Source organism: Mya arenaria, chromosome 11 (genome assembly GCF_026914265.1).
Source record: "Mya arenaria isolate MELC-2E11 chromosome 11, ASM2691426v1".
Classification (NCBI taxonomy): domain Eukaryota; kingdom Metazoa; phylum Mollusca; class Bivalvia; order Myida; family Myidae; genus Mya; species Mya arenaria.
The window spans coordinates 3,798,742-3,815,243 of NC_069132.1; the positions used below are offsets into that span (position 1 = coordinate 3,798,742).

At 35.1% G+C, this 16,502-nt stretch overlaps 2 protein-coding genes across 2 annotated transcripts; one reads left to right on the forward strand and one right to left on the reverse strand.

Annotated features, from left to right (window-relative positions):
• Positions 1-809: 809 nt before the first annotated feature.
• On the forward strand, positions 810-10,658 carry LOC128209784 (UBX domain-containing protein 1-like). The gene is made up of 11 exons (XM_052913993.1): positions 810-954; positions 2,838-2,891; positions 4,458-4,540; positions 5,593-5,713; positions 6,150-6,281; positions 7,108-7,227; positions 7,683-7,754; positions 8,047-8,098; positions 8,467-8,586; positions 8,909-9,089; positions 10,180-10,658. Exons 1-11 carry the CDS (start codon positions 899-901, stop codon positions 10,221-10,223), a joined length of 1,035 nt encoding a protein of 344 aa, XP_052769953.1. The 5' UTR covers positions 810-898; the 3' UTR covers positions 10,224-10,658.
• A 2,087-nt stretch (positions 10,659-12,745) lies between these two features.
• LOC128209315 (probable palmitoyltransferase ZDHHC24) lies at positions 12,746-15,170 on the reverse strand. The gene is made up of 2 exons (XM_052913299.1): positions 14,737-15,170; positions 12,746-14,467 (listed from the first exon to the last, which is right to left on the reverse strand). The coding sequence occupies exons 1-2, from the start codon at positions 15,100-15,102 to the stop codon at positions 13,913-13,915; spliced, it is 921 nt and encodes a 306-aa protein (XP_052769259.1). The 5' UTR covers positions 15,103-15,170; the 3' UTR covers positions 12,746-13,912.
• Positions 15,171-16,502: the final 1,332 nt, after the last annotated feature.

Here is a 16,502-nt window from a genome sequence, read left to right on the forward strand (position 1 = left end):
CAAGAGTGCCTTTGAATATATTTATTACAAAGATGCTGCAATATCATGAGTTTCTTACTTGTGTATAAATTATATCAGGGGGTAAGATTTGTTATTGGTCCAGGGTTATACACAGACTGCTTTCTAAGCAGATAATAGATCGACCGTAGCTTTTCTTCCAAAAAAGTCCCTCGTAAATCAAGCTAATGAAATGACTTAAATCTGCTGGTTTGCATGATACTTCTAAATTATGCATCCCCCATATGTTATCCAGAACTAATTAAATGTAACAAAAGGCACTCTTTTGCGATGGTTTCCTTCTTGGTCACTTCCAAATGAGCACACATTGGAAGCAAGTTTTGCACACAATTGGATGAAATCGTTTGTCAATAGTAACCAGGACCGTGAGGTACATTAACTAGAATAGTGTCAGTCCAAACGATGAGGAATGACTAGTATCTCCTGTCATACACGATGCTCAAGTGTTTGCTACTAACTACAGATATTTGAGAATATTTGCATTTATCTGGACTGCGGAGCGAGTCATGGCTGATGGTCGTCACGGTTGTGACCGGGTAATCAAGGGGAAAGGAACGAACATTGGCACTGTAATATACCAATTCACTTTGATCTTATAAACCAATTTTACATTTTGAAATAATAAGAACGCGCTTGATTTATTGACATTTCTGGTTAAGATGTTATTATACAAGCAAAGGCAATCGTGGAAAAGCCCTGTACAGGCGGCGATGACGCAGTAAAAACCATTTTTAGAAAGACGTTATAACGATTTGCACGATAATCTCCCTTGAGTAGTTTCTAAACCGGTAACAAAACGGGACGAAGAAAACGCAACTTCTGGAGTATTTAAGTCAATTTTTAATTCAAACCTCGAGATTACAACTATTTCGTGATAAAAATGTCCGAGCAGTTTCTTAGTTCACTCCTTGAAATGGGATTTCCGAAAAACAGAGCGTTAGTCCACTTTATAATGCTTAACTGCCTTAAGAAGAAAACGACATATCATGTTTATGAACTAGCTACAATAATGAGCGATCAGGGATACTTTTTTTATTATTTTGACATTTCATGTGTATCCCTGTAACGCTACAACTCTCTACCATTTAACACTGGGCGAAACAATATATAGTAATATTATGCATCGATGTTGAATAATAATGATATAATTGTTCGTAATGTACCCGACAGTGATCTTAACTGGGTTGGATTTGTCGTTAGAGTCGTTATTTTCACATAAATATACTCTGGGTCACGAAATGAGCGTAGCAGTCCACCATTTTTATACATGTTGATTTTTATCGAATAAATTTGTACCCATCCGTCAATGATTGTTATCCCTGTGCACAGTCACAGTTATCCTCGCTTTTCTATGTATTGTGCAGAGCAACGCAACAGTGTTCAAAAATGGTGATACCTAATCATCATCATCATCATCATCATCATCATCATCATCATCATCACGATCATCATCATCATCATCATCATCACGAACATCATCAAGGAATGACTGTGTTGTTGTTGTTGTTTTATGTGCACAGTTTTACGTTTTATCTTTTACCTATATTACGCATACATAAATTTATAAACAATCCATGTATGTGTCAATTACTTTAGGAAATATATCACTACCTTGTAGTAGTAAACAAATAGACACACAAAATCACTGTCTAGACTCCCGGCAAGTCACCGCCAGATTTATCCATATATCGTTACAAAAAATACCTTAAAACTAAAGAAAAGTTATTTTTAAATAATTTCTTAATATGTATTGACTTGATACATAGTATGTAGCTACAATAATGAGCGATCGGCCATTTAGGTGGACTAACGTAGTATGTAGTTCTAAAGCAATGTTTGGGCTCTAAATGCGCGGTATCACGATGGAACGTGAACTGTGCTCACTCTCTGAAATGTGACTACTTCTCCCTTTATAAGCTTTATTGATACATTCAAATACATATTTCATCAAAAATGTAATGCATAGGCATATCAGCTATGTTCTCCCAACTTGACCCAACAAACACGTTAGCGTTCAGCACATTGAAATGGTTGCATTTTTAATAGTGTTATTTAACCGAGCCTTTTAACGACCAAAATATTCGAAATCCTCTACACCGTTTCATACATGTACACAACCTGTCAGATTTGTCCTAGATTTACAGATTAATGGATACAATCGATGCATGTAAGTGCATTATGGTATCTGAACATGTTTTTTCGGCATAATGACATAAATAAATGTGTGTTTGATAGTAGGCAATGATATTTTCGTAGAAATTTGAATTTATAACAAAGATAATTTAAAAATTGTGGCCGCGAGGATCCTCTGCGCAAGGCCCGCTTGCTACTTTTTGCTGGGATGGTGGACGTCACCAGTCTGCCATAGTCTAAAAATCGTCAAAAGACTGGTTGACGGCCATTTAGGTGGACTAGTTTATGAACTACACATTATTTAAAAAATAATGTTTTTATGCACTCAAAGATGCGTCAACAATAATAAAAGCTTTTATATTACGGCTGACGTAATCATGTTAATCAGGTGACTCTTTGTCCTATTGTGCCTCTCTGTTATAGGAAGAAATTAATAAAATTGTATAGAAGGAGTTATTCGGTAATTATCTTCGTCTTTCGGTAATTTAGCGTATTTCTGTTAATCCAGTATCCGAGAGATCCATATGTGCATGGCATTACAGTATATATTTTGAAATATATGTATAAGCATCTCAAATTTGTTCAAGTGATCAACAGTGCCTTCGGAGATAAGGACAAACAGGCCCTGTTAAGTGATTTTAAGAAGCAGATGAAAGGTTTGATAAAAATAGATATATACTTTTCAGTGAGAAGGCGTTGGCAAAAACACAAAATGCTGGTGTACAACAGGCCATGGAATGGTAGGTTGGACTTGGGAGCAATATTTCTAAGCAGAATGGAAGTTGACTTCTTGCTACTGTTAACAAAGATAGTTATTCTTTAGCACTTTCTTACATTCGGATCACCCTGGCCATTTATCATTGAAAACAACCTCAGATGTATTAGTTGCCAGTGACGAAAGTATTGCATAAACAATTAAGATTTGCAAGAGTCAAGTCAAGTTTAACTGCTAAAATGAGATTACTACACTATCTACTTCCAGCGTTGCTAAATGTAAAGATTTCTAACATTGTAAACTGTCCATATGCACCAGTCCTGAGGTTGTCTTCGATGGAAATTAACCAAGGTGTTCCCAAGACACTTTCTCATTGGAATTTTGCACTGATAATGAAGTTTAACCACCTAAACTAGAACAGTCATACACATCATTTCAAACGGGGTTGAAATTGCTTTTAAGGTAACGCACCACCTTGGCATTCACAGTTCTGTCTATTGTTGGCTGTCAGTTTTAGTGGTGACACACCCAAATGCCTTAAAATTCAGTTTCAGCGCAGTCTGGCTGTTTAAATAAGCTGGTTTGTCATGTGATACTTTTACATCTATTCTGGTGGGCTTTGTATGTTCCCAAAGCTCAATTGGTTCAGAGAGAAATCATGGATATGGGGTCAACATCGCAACTTTTCAATGCTTTAAAACATTGAACTGCTTATTCAATTTGCGAGCAATATTTTTTTTTAATTCTCATTGGGCTGATTGTTCAAAACTTTGATTGCAAAGTGATTAACAATACAGTTTGAAACTTATGAAAATGAAATATTTGATGTTGGGCTAACATATTTAAATATAAACGGTACACCTAAACAGTTGTCTTGAATCTTGATATAAATATAGCAGATCACATGAGTATCCATTAAACTTCAAAAGCAGTCAAAATTTTAAAAGTTATCAAAAAACAATGTTAACAACCTTGTTAACTTAGACAAAATTATGAACAATCACCCCAATATGTTCTTTCGATGTTCAACTCAGTTGTCAAATTTATGTTAGGGTTGTGCCAGCTGAAAACCAAGTAACTGTACTTCAACTGACATAACATGATTGATTTAAATATATAATTGTTAAAAAACAAATTATACATAATTTGAAAGGTCAGTTATTTTGTTTTTTATAGATTTATATAACATTTGATCGTTTAAACCAAAGCTTGAGAATTATATGGTCAGTTAAAAAAAGTGTAATGGTTGCATAATTTAGATGGTTGCTATTCAGACAAAACGGTAACTGTGGTTATTTAGCTGGTTAACTGATGTTTAATTGAATATAATTTGTGTGTTATGGTATGAATATGCCACACTTTTCAACGGGTTTCTAGTGGGTCATATTGCTTACTGGGGTTATTTTTGGTGAAAGTGAGCTGATCCTTGCCATTGGCTGTTTGATCATGCTACTGTATTAAGCTTAAAATATTTGTTTTAAATAAATAAAATTACATTAATCAAAAGGTTCCGGGTATGCTGTGTAAATGAAACCTGCATTAGAATGAGCTTTACTGGTATTTTGAAGGCAAACCTTCTTTCTAATAACAGGCTGTTTGCCCATGAGGATGACGAAGACATAGATGTGCCCATCCAGGCTCCAGAGGGCCACACACTGGGGGCTACAAGTGAAGGTGCACACATAATCCATGCTGTTGATGTTGGGGGGGGGGGGGGTTAAGTTTTTATTTTGTAGTTTTTTTTAGCTCTACTAGGCAAATTTTAGAAGAGCTTATGCACTGGCGTGGTTTTCGTTGTCTGTGTGTTCATCAACGTCTGTAAACAATTGCTTTTGAATGTGATAATGACTTCATTTAGGCCCTTGAAATGGTCTAGTCCTATCACAAGTATATTCTAACTTGTTTAGAAAGATATGTATTTTTTTAGTGTTTCTCTCCCATTGCCCTTTGTTACAAATAGGCAGGAAAATATATGGTTCATTGATTGTTTCCCTTTAAATGTGGGTTCAGTACATTGCCTGTTACTAGTATGTACATGCTTTGGATAAGAAAAAAGTCATGCCAGTAAAGTATAGGCCCTCATGGGCCTCTTGTGATCCCCTGCCAAATCAAAGGTTTCTGGAGGGGGATATTGTTTTAGCGTTGTCCAACCATCCAGCTGTCCTTCCGTCTGTGTGATCAGAATATCGCCTTCATTATAATGTTGACTGCTGATAAATGTGCATCACATTGGGTCACAAAATAGGTCACTAGATCAAATCTTAAAAAAACACATTTGAACACACTAGAGATATTTGGTCCAATATTCATAAAACAGTATCAAAATGTTTCCCTTGCTGAACATTTTTATTAATTTGAAACTAGGTCATGTGGTGTCTAAAAATAGGTCACCAGGTTAAATCTTAGATTTTTTTGTCTAGACCAAATCATCTGAATCTTATATTGGTAGGGATTAGTTAGAATATGTTCAAACTTGGTCAGAATGTTCCCTTCGATCAGTTGGATTGGAATATTTCACAAACTTAACACGTCAATTCCATGCCATCTACTTTGCCCAATCGGGCAGGGGATATCAACGAATTTGATGCTCTTGCATTTTTTTTTTTATCTCTGACATATAAACACAGAGAATTATGAAATACTGCTTTTTTATCATTTTCATAACAAAACATACGGTGAAAAGAGTACTGCCATCTACCTTTCAATGTCTCTATTTGAATACACAGCTGACAAACAGAATGTAGAACAGTCAGCCATGGAGACAGAAGAAGGGACGGAGAGTGCTGCGGGGGGAGATAACCCCCAACCAGAACAACCAGAGGAGGCCAAGTCATTCAAGTGTGATGAGTAGGTTCACAATTTATTTACTTTATATACAATTGTGCACAAACTGTTATAGATAAAAGAGAACCTTATTAAACTTATTAAGAAGACACCGGTTAGAAGTAAAATGTATACAGTATTTGACCATTTGAAGAGAGTCCTATTCTTAGGCCAAAAATACACACTACTGTTAATAATTGCTTGGCAAACATAAATTTGATGCTATTTAAATTGGAAATTGATAATAAGAAAAATACAGTTTTTCTTGATAAGCTGTAATATGTATTTAAACATGTACAAAAAAAGATTTAAACATGTACAAAAAAATCAAGTTATGTAGAAAGCAACTAGAACTTTTTAATATATTTACAATTCAAAGGCTACTTAAAAATGAGTCTGTTTGTTTATATTTTTTAATGTCTTTTGAAACTGTTTTGCTTTTACTCTCGCACAATAATAGGTGTGGGAAGCTACTGAAAGATGCTGATGCTGTGCAGTTTCACGCAGCGAAGACGGAACATTCAAGCTTCTCAGAGTCCACGGAGGAGGTGAAGGCTCTCAGTGAACAGGAGAAAAAAGAACAGCTTGCTAGGTTGGTGGGGTGTGCTGAGAGAGAAGGCAACTAAAATGTAGGGGAATCAAAGGGATATAACGGGGTGGGGGTGGGGCAGGGTTGAGTGTGAAATATGACCACTTACTGAATAAGCAATGCATCTTATTACGATACTATTCAGCATTATTTTTGGATAGAAGTTGCAAGTGTCCACATAATCTCCCTAAAAATTATGTGAACAGAAATAAAACACTAATTTTGAATGTATGTTTACTTTATATATATGTATATAGAAATATATATAAGTATATTAATATTGTTGTAAAATCGGATTCTTTTAGGTATTTGATAATCCACTCCTAATTCCTGTAGGAAATTAATCAAAACCATAGATTTAATTTTATTATGTATAAGTATCAAATAAAGCAAAGTTATAAACTGGGAATTACATACATGAACATACATAATTATGTTGGGCTCTAGCGAGAGGGCGTCAGTGGGAAAGTAGTTGCCCACAAATACCAGACTTCACCCATCATAACATGAAAGCAATATTGATATATGAGAGCCCTGAGATAACAAATGTAACCATGAGTTAGCTGGCTTACACTGAGAGCTATATAACATAAAGGAACAAACATACACATGTAGTCATAAGATTGTTCGCTTTCAGTGAAAGCCATACAACATAATGCACATACATACACATGAAGTCATGAGTTTGCTGGCTTTCCATAAGAGCTATATAACATAAATATACATACATACACATGCAGTCATGAGCTATATAACATACAGGGACAGACATACACATGTAGTCATTAGTTTGTTGGCTTTCCATGAGAGCTATATATATATTGTGCAGGTTACAGGAGAGGTTGAAACAGAAGCGGCTGGAGAAGGAGGCTGAGGAAAAGAAGGCTGAGATACAGCGAGAAAAACAGAGGAGACACCTCGGCAAGGACGTCGTCAGTGCAAAAGAAAGGTAAGCTTTGGGACTAATTGTGTGGCCTAAGGGGTTTGGTTTGATTAGTGGGTGGTTTCTGTTAGTGAAACCTTGGCAAAGATGACACTACCACTGCCGGCATAGAAGCAGTAATTGTCTGATCAACAGATTTTATACCTTATTTGTGGGGTTTGGGCTTTGTTTACATATTTGAGTTTATACTTAGAGATGTTAATATACAGTATTAAAATCAGAAAAAAAACTTTGACAAGAATGTGACTTACATGAAGGAAAAGTGAGCAAGCAGTCATGAATGTCATTGTGTGTTTTTGCTGGTGATAAAATTAAATGGTCCACACAAAACAGTTGCTTCTTTATACTAGATACAGTTTCAAGGGCATTTGAGCAAGTTATACAGGCAGTTTAATTTTTTGAACTAAAACAAAATCATTTAAATAAGACATAATGAAATAATATTTTTTCTGTCTTTATAGAATGGCTGAAATTGAAATGAAGAAAATAGCAGAGCAAAGAAAGCGGGAAAAAAATGAGGAAAGGATTGCAAGGTACTGTATTTAGATTAAAGCCCTTAGAAAGAGATTTGCATCCTGAAATACACGCATATATCTCAGTGGGGTTTAAATGGATGTTTTCTTGACAGGAATGCCGAAACAAAACAAGTGGTTTGTTTGGTCTTGCATTTGAACAGGTTGATTTAATAATAAACAGAAAACGTTGACTGAAACCATATTTCTGAAAAAACTTAACAGCAAAAAGCTATTTTATTCTTAGTTATAGACAATTTCATTTCATCATACTTTTTAAACCCTTAACAAAGAATCTGTTATTTATATTCAGACAACGAGTCAAAGAACAAATAGAAAAAGACAAGCGGGATCGGGCTGCAAAGGTAGGCATGGAATTTCTCTGTAATTTATATCTAACCTTTTACCACTGTTAGGAGTCATCATTATGCTACATACTACCATACATGTAGTTAGTATTTGTTTGAGAGGAATTTTATATGGGTAAATTTTGCAGTTCATTTCACTGTATATTCCAAGGTGTTAGGCTTTAGGATTCCTTGGAATATCTGAACTTGTCCCAAAATGTCTATGTCAAGTCAACCGAAATCAATAAATCTAAGCATGTATATGGTGTATGCACATCAGGGGCATAGCTTTGGCAGTGTTTGGCATAACCTTTCTTTGACTTTTATAACTGTGTGCATGTCAAGTTTGACATACATAACTAAATAATTTGTGGATCACTATTTAGTTTGGGAAGGCTAGCACAGAAAGTGGAGCTTCAGCAGCCAGTTCCCCTCCACAACCAGCCGCCCCGCCAGCTAGCTCTGCCCCTACAGAGAAGAAGGAATATACAGACGCTAGGCTACAGGTGTGAAAGCGTTATTGATTATTACCTGTTCAAAAAAGAGAATAAAACTTGCACCCCCTTGAAATTAACTGAATGATTTGAGACCTTTACAGTTTTGTATATTATGTTAATATATGGGATCATATCAAAATTACTGTGAACATTTATCTTATACTTTTATCTTATGTTCAGGATTATTTTTGCAATTTTCATCATAAGTTTCTTATTTCTTTTATTAAAAAGAATTGAAAAAACAACACACCAAGAACAGTCTTTAATTTGATTCACTGAAGATGAAGTTTTATTTGAATATAATTCCTAAAGATCCATTTTCCCTCTCTAGATTCGGTTAACCAATGGTCAAGCTCTGACCCACTCATTCTCCGCGAAGGAGTCCCTGGCAGCAGTGCGGGTGTATGTGGAGATGAACCGGACGGACCCGCCAGGGGCCTTCAATCTCATGACCTCCTTTCCAAGAAAAGTATTCACTCCGGAGGATTACGAGAAACCATTAGTAGAACTAGGTATTGGACTCGGTCATGTTTTTTAAGAAATCAAGAAATAGTATCATTTCTTATTTTTCTTTTGCTTATATATGTGTAAGAGTTCACACACACATGCACGCACGCACGCACGCACGCACGCACGCACCCACGCACACACACACACATTTTCACACAGTTTGGATGTGATGCAAATGTTTCATTTATTGAGCTTATTTCTTTATGTTGATAAATAAAACAAACTACTTGTTGCATTAGGTCTCTTGAGCACTTTTTATTAATGTCCCTTCTGTCTGATAGCAGTGGTCGAAATTAACACAAGCCCGTAAGCCCGGCACTGATAAAATGTCTTCCGGGCTTGCTTATATTCTGAATTTTATATAGCAGGGCTTGTTCAAAAATTGGATGCCAAGCAATAAAATAAGAAGTCAGGCTTGTTCATTCAATTTCGATGACTGTGATAGCAAAGTGTTGACAAAAAAATAACTATGTTTTAAACTATGTTCGCTTCACCTGTATTTTAAAACATAAATAAAAAATCTAATATTTAATTCGCAGCAGCCTTGAACAAATTCAATATAATCATGAATTATATTTATCAGATAAGAAAACACCCATTAAATATGCCTCAATGGTGTAGCGGTATCAACCACATCTTAAAATCAAGAGCTTCCAGGATTGAAACCTCCTGCTGATATACACAAATCATTCTTTTTTCATAAATTTCCTTGTTATTTTAATGCTTGTAATTTTTTATACTTGATTTTTTTCAATACAATATCTTTAATATTGGACTTAAAAAATTATGACTACAGTATCACGTGGAAAGCTTTTAAGTGTTATACAATTGCTCAAAGTTTAGAGAAATTAAAACCAAACATTGAAAATGATAGCACACTTAAACCTAGAGTTAAAGGTTATCATGTAGTTGATAAATGAGAAAAGGAAATATATATATGATATATATATATTTCCTTTTCTCATTTATTCTTTCACTGTACATATACATGTCATATTTGTAGCCAGTTTTAAAGTCGAGTAATGTTATGGTCATTTCTTTTTTTGTTGGTTTCTCACTGCTCTTCTTTAACATATTTTGTATATATTTCAGGTTTAGTACCATCAGCAGTTTTAATGGTCTCCAAAAGCTCATGACACTGATTGTGTAGAAACTGACTGTTTATGTTTTCCAAAAATATATGCCAACAACCAGTGAAAATTTGTTTATGTAGAAGCCTCATTTGTGTTACATTCATTTGGAAAAGATGATGATTGTTACAAGTACAGTAATCTAAATTCATAAACTGATGTTTAAAGCAACTACAGCAGAGTTTTCTGTATTGTCTTTGTTCACCTGATTGCAGATTTGATTCATGCAAGTCTGAGTGGATGTTGATGTCATAGATATGAAATAATATCTATAATTATTTGCTAGTTGTAACAATTTGCTTTCATCTGATTTTTTTTCAAGTTAAGTACATGTATAAAATAGGATGGACATTATGCAAAACATTTTTTTTTCATATATGTTATAAATATCTTTCTTTTATTCTTGTGTATAAAATGTGTTGAATAAAATTTACTTGTTTATATTTTGGTAAGTGTATGAGAAATGTATTATCGAGTAGGTTTAGACTTTAATGCTCTCCAAAGATAGAGCATAAACCAGTAGTTGCCCCTTGTTTTGAAAAAAAAACTACTGATGGTATTTAAGTGACTCTTGAAACATTGACAGAGGCAGTATGCAAGATGAACCATGATCCTGGCTTCAGTCATTGCTGAATTATCTCCCCCTCATACGTCTACAGTATGCAGTAATAAGGAAGCTGCTTGTCCGAACCAAAACATATAAAAGGGATCTAAATTAAACTTGGAATATAGATTGACAGCAGAGGAAAGAAAGAGCACAAGTGTTTTAATCCTACCATTCATATTTCTTTTTAACATATATTTTTATGCCCCTTAAGGTGGGCATAAAGCTGTAATTTTGTCATGCAGGAAGGGATTTTCAAGTTAAAAGACACATGTATTTGATACATGCCAACGACCAGTATTGTGCAAGACCCACATTCCAATCTCAAAGTCAAGGTCCCATTTACATTTATCATTATGGAATGTGCATGTACAGTAAAGGTCATGTCCAGGCTGTATCTGTCATGCATGGAGGGATTCTAAAAATTGATATATGTGTTCTACATGAAGCTAATGTGTCGTGTGCAACACCCAAGACCCTACTTCAATGTTTGAAGTCACACTTAGTGTTTGATCATTATGGAATGCTGTATATATGCAAATTGAGTACAGTCAATCGTGTCCAGGCTGTAACATTGTCATGCAGGGAGGAATTTTAAATTAATTGGTATATTTGTTTGGTGCATAAAGGTGATGTGTCATGTGTAACACCCATTTCCCTCCTTTAAAGTTCACGGTCAGACTAAGAGTTATGGAATCTACATATATGCACAAAAATAGATCATTTATGCCCTGGGTGTAAAATTGTCATGCCCATGTGTTTGGTACATTAAGGCAATGTGTCGTATGCAAAGCCCCACAATCCTACTTCAAGAATCAAATTCACACAGAGTAAGCTTCAACATAATGGAATGCAGCACATATATGCACATACATATAGTTGGTTTGGAATACAGATCAACTTCAAACTTCATATACAGATGGATCTTATTGTGGAGAAATACAGTGCACACGAACCATACATCTTGTCTTGCATTTTTGTTATTTTTTTACCATTGAGTTTTGTTCGAAGCATAACTTCAAAAGTCACTGAGGTATTGACTTTAAACTTCATGTATAAATAATTATACATTAATTATGGTGGAGAAGTGCAGTGCACAGGAACCATTACTCTGTTATTGCACTTTGTTTCGATACTTCATTTTTGTCTAGCGCTCGTTCCAGAAGTCTTTCTGGTTAGAACTGCAAACCTCACACAGATAAATCTTATTGTGAAGAGTAAAAAATGTTGCAGCATATTTTTATGCCTTCTCCTGCTTTTGTATAAAACACTTCAGATTTTTCTGTACTTGGTTCGGTGAGGGATATGGTAGTCTGTTTCTTCTTGTCCAATTTGCTCTTCATCTTCAAATTGTGTCTTCTCTTTTATTACGCAAATGATTTGAATGATTTTGAAATCACTTTACACTGATGATCGTTCTTCTGCACACAACCAACTGCTCTGCCATATGTATAACTGGTAGTGTAAAGGTACTATTTTCAAATTTGCACTTTATTTTCCAAACATGTACCCTGTCGGGGAGCATACATTGTTTCCAATGATAGAATTGTCGATTCATTTTGTTCTTTTGTTTTTAACACCAAAAAACCCACCTTGCAAGTACAGAGGAACATTAAACAGGATATTAGTTACTCCTGTAGCTTTGCAGGTTATTTACGACAAAAGCTTTTTAAGACTTAAAGTAATAACTACATTTTGATAGGATGTACAACTTTACTTGGTAGTTGGTTGTATGTAGTGGCTGACAAAACCCTGCAATATCTTTTTATCACTTATGTTGTATGAAAGTTTTGACACTTTATGTACCGATATGCTTTGTCAGTGTCATTTGTTGGAAATGTGAAAACAAAGATATAGCTGCATAATGTTACCTCATTGTAAAAAAGAAATCTGAAGTTACCTTTATTTATTGATGTTCATTTATAGGTCAGTAGGTCAAGGTGACAGATGTTTTTTGAAAAAAAGTATTCTGGTTATGAACTACAGAAACTTAATATAATTTTGTTGAAAGCTTTTAAACAGTGATAAAAGTACATGTCACATTTTAAAGGGAAACACATCAGAAATGTTCAATTTGTTTAATTGTGAACAAATAAGAGCTCTGCTGTTAATAATTATCTAGACATATGACATGAAAGGCTTAGAAATGCTATTAAAATAGTGTTCAAATGAGTATCACATGTAAGCTTACATTATGTGTCTCTTCATGAGTAAAACAACTCAATTTAAAAGGTCAAATCATTAACACTGTTGATTTTGACAGTCTTTCCAACAATATAATATTGAAAAATGTCGTCTTTAATTCCATATGAAACAAATGTTGAGCATTTTCACAGTTGAAGGTTTTATTTGAGCAAATCACAAGTGGTATAAAAAAGTAAATGTGCAATGAAAAATACAATAGATTTACATGTATAATTATTCATTGTCACAAAATGAATGATTATTATGCAGAATAAATAAATATCAAAATATAGATCTACATGTACCATATAATATGAATAAAATATTAAATCAAAAGGTAAAATAAATAAAAGTTGTATAACATGATCAATGAAAAAAAATAATCATGTGGAGGTATATGACAAATATGCATACATGAAATTCACAGATATTACAAGATAATGTAATACTTTATAAAAGGACATAGGCCTGCCATAACTATCACTTATGCCATTAAAATGCATGTCATGAACAGACAATAGCCATGGTCAGGTAAAGGCAAACAAATGATTGTCAATGTAGTGAATGGTGACAAAATACATTGCATGTAGGTAGAACAAAGCAAAATCAAGTGTGCAACAGAAATAACTACAGCAAACAAAATGTTTATTTCCTGTGCAACTTGACTAGACTTGATTACTTTGCTTGAACTCTCTGTGGTATCACAATGGAGGTTATGAATTGTTTAACAGAAATGTTTTATGAATTTTATAATAACAGCATATGATGTGCTTCATGGATATGCCTGGGTGTATACCACTGATACAAATGGTTCTTTTTTCAAACAAAAAATGTCTCCAGACAATTGTTGTGACTAACAAATAAACAGTACAATAATATTGTTCATCTGCAAACTGACTATTGAATTTTAGCGTCCCTTTGCATGGGTTCTTCTAAGTTTCCACTGAATTCCATCTCCTTGCTGTTCAAGCTTGAATGGGAAAATAAGAAACAATGGAATATACAGCACTGATCCGAATATGGACTTAAGGTTTGCATTAATGGAACCCTTATAAGGAAACTTTCGCACTTTCGCTTCATAATTTGTTGCGCCTTCAACAGCTAGCAGCAGATGCCACATGAAGAAAAAGAAGCTGGTTATGAACGCTCCAATGGCAACAAAAACATGGGTGACCAAAAACGCCTGTCCGAATGATAAGTAGCCCATGATAAGTTGGTGAATGGTTACTGGAGGTATGTAAAGGATGAACCCAGCTGAATCTACAGGTAGAGTCTTGTTCAAGTACATGAGCTGGTGATATATCACATAGCCCAGACTTGCCAAGGACCAAACGAGGAACATGATAAAGTATTTCTGGTTGTGGAAGCCAATACAAGAACTTGTGATGAAGCAGTGGTGCACGCGTTTCAGCATGCACTTTCCACAGTAGCTGCAGTGAAACGATCTTGGGGGTGTATCCACCTGAAAAACAGGAAAATAATTAATCAAGGAAAATGTGTAAGGCGATTGAGCATTTATTCATAATTCTTACAAAGCATATCCCCAACGTACGAATAACAGGTGGTTACCTATTACCGGTGTAATCCGATATGTAGAAAGACAAACGGTAAGAATGTGGTGCACATCTCTGGCACAATTTCATTACTCCTCTTTACGTACATTACCAAATATTTTTATAAACATGAAATCTTAAAATGAAACTTTAGGCTTATTTAAGTAAATTGTCTTACCTGGCATGTGAAGCAGTGTTTCCAGTCCTGTGGTGTCTCCTTTGTGTCTGGGAAGTATTTCTCCTTCGCTTCTGGCTTCACATAGTTAGCAGTGTCGAAGTAGGACCGGTGCCAGTTGACCAGCGTCGTGTAGAACATCCACAGCGTCACCCCGATCATGATCCACCTCTCCCAACCACCGTAAATAGTTGGTAACAACACGAATACTGTCTCAAGTAAAGAGAGGAAAAACATCACGAAGAAAAATGCCACCGCTACTTGGCTCGCCTCTTCTTTTTTCGGAGTTAACTCTCTTCTATTCTGCCATTTTTCTTTCAACTTTTCTTTAAACGATTCCTCGTGTTGTTTTCTTTCCCGGATCTCCATTTCGAATCCTTAACGTGTTGATGTTTCAGTTTGGTTTGGTGCAAATTAAAACATGCTCAGAGCACCAACCGGAAGTTTGCTTTACTTAGCAACAGTCTAAATACGTTGACTGGTCGCGCTTTATATTTTGATGTTTTAAAAATATGACGAACAATACATGCGAACCAGTCAGTGGCGGGAAATATAATCCAATCTGAATAACACTTGCCCCAAGCGTTGATATCGCAATATAATATTATCACGTACCTATAAATCAGGTCCGTAGTTTATAGGTCCGTGATATTATTATGTTTTAACAATATTGAAAAAATAAATTATTCATAATGATAAAGGTATTATAAGAAACTTTGATAATAGGAATAGTACTATAACTTTCGCTTAAACATTATACAGAAGTAGATGATGATAAAGATGCTGCTGCTGCTGATGATGATGATAACTAGCAAGTGGTTCCAAGTGGGGGGGGGGGGTGCAAGTTCGTCCAAGTTCACTTTTTATTTCAATATAGGAGAAAAAAAATAAATAAAACATGCCCACATTGCACCATTCGGACTAGATTTGTTTAATTTTTCATGCGGAAGTAACCCCAACCCCTATCCCCCCTCCGCCAACACGTTTAGTTTAAACTCGGTTCTGAGCGAGGGGCGCAAGTCAAAAGGTAATGCCCCTTTAATATGGCCGAAATAATAGGTTGCTAGTTCGGAAATGAAATTAAAATTGATATTAAGCCGCAAGTTAAGTCAAAAGCAGCCATAAACCGAATACACACGTCGGAACCGGATTAAAACTACAGAACAAGTGAGAAAGGCGCCAAAATAAAGAAGGGCAGACAATTGAACATTCGGCAATGAGAAAGAGTTCCATCCTTAATAATTATTAACTTGAATTTCCTCAAAATTTGTTAAATTGCCCCCGCGGTCAAATATATCCGTGTGGGCAAATTTCCCCTTGGTATTTTAGCACTGATATATATCGCAATTAAAAAAAATGAGCAATTCAATAAAATGCCAATAATTTGCGCTGAAAAGTATAATTTAACTTAAGGAATTAATTGCGGTATTGATGTCATTATCGGGGTATGAGCGCAGTTGGGCTGGTTAAAATGAACACGCGTACTTAAACCAGCCTATCTGCGTTCAAATACCCGATAATCGGTTGTGGGATTTACCGGAAAACAGAAAAAAACGACTTACCAGAAAACTCTAGTTTTCATAAGCATATACAATAGTGTGCTAGGCGGGGTGGTATGTAACAATTAGATCTACTCTTTCACTTGACCACCCCTCAAACACACATTAAAATCAACAACTTAAAAGGCAGAATAAATAAAAGAGGATAATATGGTCAATGACATAATATTGTACTATCGAAACTTTCAACATAGATCCGCCGCCCAAATG

Bases quoted from the DNA above. Each gene is read 5' to 3' on its own strand.
- LOC128209315 (XM_052913299.1), bottom strand. From the start codon at position 15,102: ATGGAGATCCGGGAAAGAAAACAACACGAGGAATCGTTTAAAGAAAAG. The intron at 14,468-14,736 runs GTAAGACAATTT...CCTGTTTTTCAG, and splicing joins AACACTGCTTCACATGCCAG to GTGGATACACCCCCAAGATC.
- LOC128209784 (XM_052913993.1), top strand. From the start codon at position 899: ATGTCCGAGCAGTTTCTTAGTTCACTCCTTGAAATGGGATTTCCGAAA. The intron at 4,541-5,592 runs GTGCACACATAA...TTGAATACACAG, and splicing joins ACTGGGGGCTACAAGTGAAG to CTGACAAACAGAATGTAGAA. The intron at 9,090-10,179 runs GTATTGGACTCG...TATATATTTCAG, and splicing joins GAAACCATTAGTAGAACTAG to GTTTAGTACCATCAGCAGTT.